Source organism: Rhamphochromis longiceps, unplaced genomic scaffold, assembly GCF_057381845.1.
Source record: "Rhamphochromis longiceps isolate RC_006_pf unplaced genomic scaffold, R_longiceps_female_GT1.1 unmapped_scaffold_5, whole genome shotgun sequence".
NCBI lineage: Eukaryota > Metazoa > Chordata > Actinopteri > Cichliformes > Cichlidae > Rhamphochromis > Rhamphochromis longiceps.
In genome coordinates, this window is record NW_028187225.1 from 214,352 (window position 1) to 219,351 (window position 5,000).

At 49.1% G+C, this 5,000-nt stretch overlaps 1 protein-coding gene across 1 annotated transcript in view; it reads left to right on the plus strand.

Annotated features, from left to right (window-relative positions):
- The window catches only part of LOC146640552 (uncharacterized), a 63,317-nt gene that overhangs the window by 8,944 nt on the left and 49,373 nt on the right, over nt 1-5,000 (plus strand). Inside the window, exon 5 of the mRNA XM_085400081.1 lies at nt 2,362-2,562. Within this exon, the coding sequence (XP_085256207.1) occupies nt 2,362-2,562 (201 nt within the window). The remainder of the gene's footprint in view (nt 1-2,361; nt 2,563-5,000) is intronic.

A 5,000-nucleotide genomic window follows, 5' to 3' on the forward strand; every position in this document is an offset into this window, starting at 1 on the left:
ACTTCTTCAGTAAAGACTCAGAGAAGAGAAACACACAGAACTTCTTGCTAGCAAGGGCAGCCTCCACTCTAAGAGACTCCAGTGAGAGAACTGCCCCGGTCTTTATTTTATACTCCATTGAGCGTGTGTGTGTGTGTGTGTGTGTGTGTGTGTGTGTGTGTGTGTGTGTGTGTCTCTTTTACACAAAAAATACATGTGAGTGCACTTGCAACAACTTTTAATATGCAATGTACAGGACTTGCCAGCTAGGCGCCATCCTGTGGACCAAACATGCAATTGAAAGATGTTATTTTCGCCGGTATAACTCCTTCTGACACTTTGTACCGCATTGAGCCAGCAGAGGGAGCCCCCCTGGTTCAATCCCAGTTGCACAGCAGTTGTGACCAGCTTCTGTCTGTGTGCTTTGGTGTGTGTGTGTGTGTGTGTGTGTTGACAGAGAGAGAGAGAGAGAGAGAGAGACAGAGAGAGAGAGAGAGAGAGAGAGAGAGAGAGGGAGAGATACAAAGGAATGTAATTCAAATTTTGCACTTCAGACCTTACAGTGTGTGTGTGTGTGTGTGTGTGTGTGTGTGTGTGTGTGTCTGTCTTTTACACAAAAAATGCACTTGCAACAACTTTAATATGGAATGTACAGGACTTCCCAGCTAGGCGCCCTCCTGTGGACCAAACATGCAATTGAAAGATGTTATTTTCGCCGGTATAACTCCTTCAGACACTTTGTACCGCATTGAGCCAGCAGAGGGAGCCCCCCTGGTTCAATCCCAGTTGCACAGCAGTTGTGACCAGCTTCTGTCTGTGTGCTTTGGTGTGTGTGTGTGTGTGTGTGTGTGTGTGTGTTTGTGTGTGTGTGTGTGTGTGTGTGTGTGTGTGTGTGTGTGTGTGTGTGTGTTGACAGAGAGAGAGAGAGACAGAGAGGGAGAGATACAAAGGAATGTAATTCAAATTTTGCACTTCAGACCTTACAGTGTGTGTGTGTGTGTGTGTGTGTGTGTGTTGACAGAGAGAGAGAGAGAGAGAGAGAGAGAGAGAGAGAGAGAGAGAGGGAGAGATACAAAGGAATGTAATTCAAATTTTGCACTTCAGACCTTACAGTGTGTGTGTGTGTGTGTGTGTGTGTGTGTGTGTGTGTGTGTCTGTCTGTCTGTCTGTCTTTTACACAAAAAATGCACTTGCAACAACTTTAATATGGAATGTACTGGACTTCCCAGCTAGGCGCCCTCCTGTGGACGACAGGTGCAATCCCAGTTGCACAGCACTTGACCAGCTTGTGTGTGTGTGTGTGTGTGTGTGTGTGACAGACAGACAGACAGACAGAGAGGGAGATTCAAAGCATCAGGACCAGGAGATGACACAGTGCTCCAAAGGCCTGGTTCTGCTGCCTCCTCCTCCACCCACCTGCTGCAGACGCTTCTGTGAAGGGAAACTGCTACATGTTATGTCACCGATCCCTGCCATGCTGCGTGTCTAACGACCCGGCAGGGCCTGCTGAGTACAGTGGTGGTGGAATCGGCCCGATCGGACGCTCCTATCTGCCACTTTGACCTTTTTATTCCGTCAAATTTGGACCCATTTACACCAAGTCCAGAACCGTTGGTGCTATCGACATGGGGTCTTCACCAGGGTGTCCGGAGCACCCCGAAACCCCCCCGTAGACACCACTTTCATCCCTCTACGACACTTACTTTCCCAGTTATTCCATTTTATTCCGTCAAATTCTGGCTATTACCCCCTAACCTATCCCTAAGCCTCCTGCAAAGGTACTCTGAACCATGCCATGTTGGGCACCTGCGGATGCGCCCGCACACGGGCAACGCAATGCCAGTGGAACCAGGCCCTCTGCACCTTCCTTTCTCCGACTGGGACCCTTTTGTCCCATCCTTTTTGGTCCGATTCGCCATATCTCCAGAACCGAAGAAGCCATCGGCGTGGCCTCTTCGCCACAGCGTCCGGCACCCACCAAAACCCCCACCTAGACACCAACATCAGCCCTCTACACCTCTTACTTTTTCAGTTATTCCACTTTTGTCCCATCCTCTCCTGGCTTTTTCCCCATAACCTATCATTTAAGCCTCATCATACCTGCCGTGGGCCACTGGAGGGAGACAAATCACCATGCACTAAAATTCAAATTTTGCACTGCAAACCTCACAGTGTGTGTGTGTGTGTGTGTGTGTGTGTGTGTGTGTGTGTGTGTGTGTGTGTGTGTGTGTGTGTGTGTGTGTGTGTGTGTGTGTGACAGACAGAGAGAGAGAGAGAGAGAGAGAGAGTGACACTTGCTGTGTATTTAAGAAACAAACGCTCAAAGAAACCAAACAGAATGACACAGGCAGAAAGACACTGTTTTATTTTGGTAACCAATGATGCATTTCTTCTCCCCTTGTACAGGGCCTTTTATGACAGGAACAGGAACCACAGAGCGTCAGCGGCAGACATCCAAGCTGCACAGGGCACACGCAGCACCAGGCAGAATTAATGACGTCCCTGATCCACAGCTCAAGCCCAGCCACCCGCTGCCTCCTCGCCGCCTCCTCCCGGGACCTTCAAGGACCACCCACCAGCCACTGGTACACATTCCAATCTTACACAATGGCCCCAGCATCACAGGGCATCTCCTGACATTAAAATCTATCCTGATTTCTGTTGTTTTTCCCTCATCTCTGAGCCGCTGAGTGTGAGTGTGTGTGTGTGTGTGTGTGTGTGTGTGTGTGTGTGTGTCTCTCTCTCTTTTACACAAAAAACACATGTCAGTTGTTAAGGAAAATGTTATAAAACACTTCTTCAGTAAAGACTCAGAGAAGAGAAACACACAGAACTTCTTGCTAGCAAGGGCAGCCTCCACTCTAAGAGACTCCAGTGAGAGAACTGCCCCGGTCTTTATTTTATACTCCATTGAGCGTGTGTGTGTGCGTGTGTGTGTGTGTGTGTGTGTGTGTGTGTGTGTGTGTGTGACAGAGAGACAGACAGAGAGAGAGAGAGAGAGACACTTGCTGTGGATTTAAAAATTTAAAAAAACACACAGAAAACCCAAAGAGAAAAAGAGGCACACAAGTCGATTTGTACCGCATTGAGTTGCAAAGCAGCTGACCAGCTTGTGTGTGTGTGTGTGTGTGTGTGTGTGTGTGTGTGTGTGTGTGTGTGTGTGTGTCTCTTTTACACAAAAAATACATGTGAGTGCACTTGCAACAACTTTTAATATGCAATGTACAGGACTTGCCAGCTAGGCGCCATCCTGTGGACCAAACATGCAATTGAAAGATGTTATTTTCGCCGGTATAACTCCTTCTGACACTTTGTACCGCATTGAGCCAGCAGAGGGAGCCCCCCTGGTTCAATCCCAGTTGCACAGCAGTTGTGACCAGCTTCTGTCTGTGTGCTTTGGTGTGTGTGTGTGTGTGTGTGTGTGTGTTGACAGAGAGAGAGAGAGAGAGAGAGAGACAGAGAGAGAGAGAGAGAGAGAGAGAGAGAGGGAGAGATACAAAGGAATGTAATTCAAATTTTGCACTTCAGACCTTACAGTGTGTGTGTGTGTGTGTGTGTGTGTGTGTGTGTGTGTGTGTGTGTGTGTGTGTCTGTCTTTTACACAAAAAATGCACTTGCAACAACTTTAATATGGAATGTACAGGACTTCCCAGCTAGGCGCCCTCCTGTGGACCAAACATGGAATTGAAAGATGTTATTTTCGCCGGTATAACTCCTTCAGACACTTTGTACCGCATTGAGCCAGCAGAGGGAGCCCCCCTGGTTCAATCCCAGTTGCACAGCAGTTGTGACCAGCTTCTGTCTGTGTGCTTTGGTGTGTGTGTGTGTGTGTGTGTGTGTGTGTGTGTGTGTGTGTGTGTGTGTGTGTGTGTGTGTGTGTGTGTGTGTGTGTGACAGAGAGAGAGAGAGACAGAGAGAGAGAGAGACAGAGAGGGAGAGATACAAAGGAATGTAATTCAAATTTTGCACTTCAGACCTTACAGTGTGTGTGTGTGTGTGTGTGTGTGTGTGTGTGTGTGTGTGTGTGTGTGTGTGTGTGTCTGTCTGTCTGTCTTTTACACAAAAAATGCACTTGCAACAACTTTAATATGGAATGTACTGGACTTCCCAGCTAGGCGCCCTCCTGTGGACGACAGGTGCAATCCCAGTTGCACAGCACTTGACCAGCTTCTGTGTGTGTGTGTGTGTGTGTGTGACAGACAGACAGACAGACAGAGAGGGAGATTCAAAGCATCAGGACCAGGAGATGACACAGTGCTCCAAAGGCCTGGTTCTGCTGCCTCCTCCTCCACCCACCTGCTGCAGACGCTTCTGTGAAGGGAAACTGCTACATGTTATGTCACCGATCCCTGCCATGCTGCGTGTCTAACGACCCGGCAGGGCCTGCTGAGTACAGTGGTGGTGGAATCGGCCCGATCGGACGCTCCTATCTGCCACTTTGACCTTTTTATTCCGTCAAATTTGGACCCATTTACACCAAGTCCAGAACCGTTGGTGCTATCGACATGGGGTCTTCACCAGGGTGTCCGGAGCACCCCGAAACCCCCCCGTAGACACAACTTTCATCCCTCTACGACACTTACTTTCCCAGTTATTCCATTTTATTCCGTCAAATTCTGGCTATTACCCCCTAACCTATCCCTAAGCCTCCTGCAAAGGTACTCTGAACCATGCCATGTTGGGCACCTGCGGATGCGCCCGCACACGGGCAACGCAATGCCAGTGGAACCAGGCCCTCTGCACCTTCCTTTCTCCGACTGGGACCCTTTTGTCCCATCCTTTTTGGTCCGATTCGCCATATCTCCAGAACCGAAGAAGCCATCGGCGTGGCCTCTTCGCCACAGCGTCCGGCACCCACCAAAACCCCCACCTAGACACCAACATCAGCCCTCTACACCTCTTACTTTTTCAGTTATTCCACTTTTGTCCCATCCTCTCCTGGCTTTTTCCCCATAACCCTATCATTTAAGCCTCATCATACCTGCCGTGGGCCACTGGAGGGAGACAAATCACCATGCACT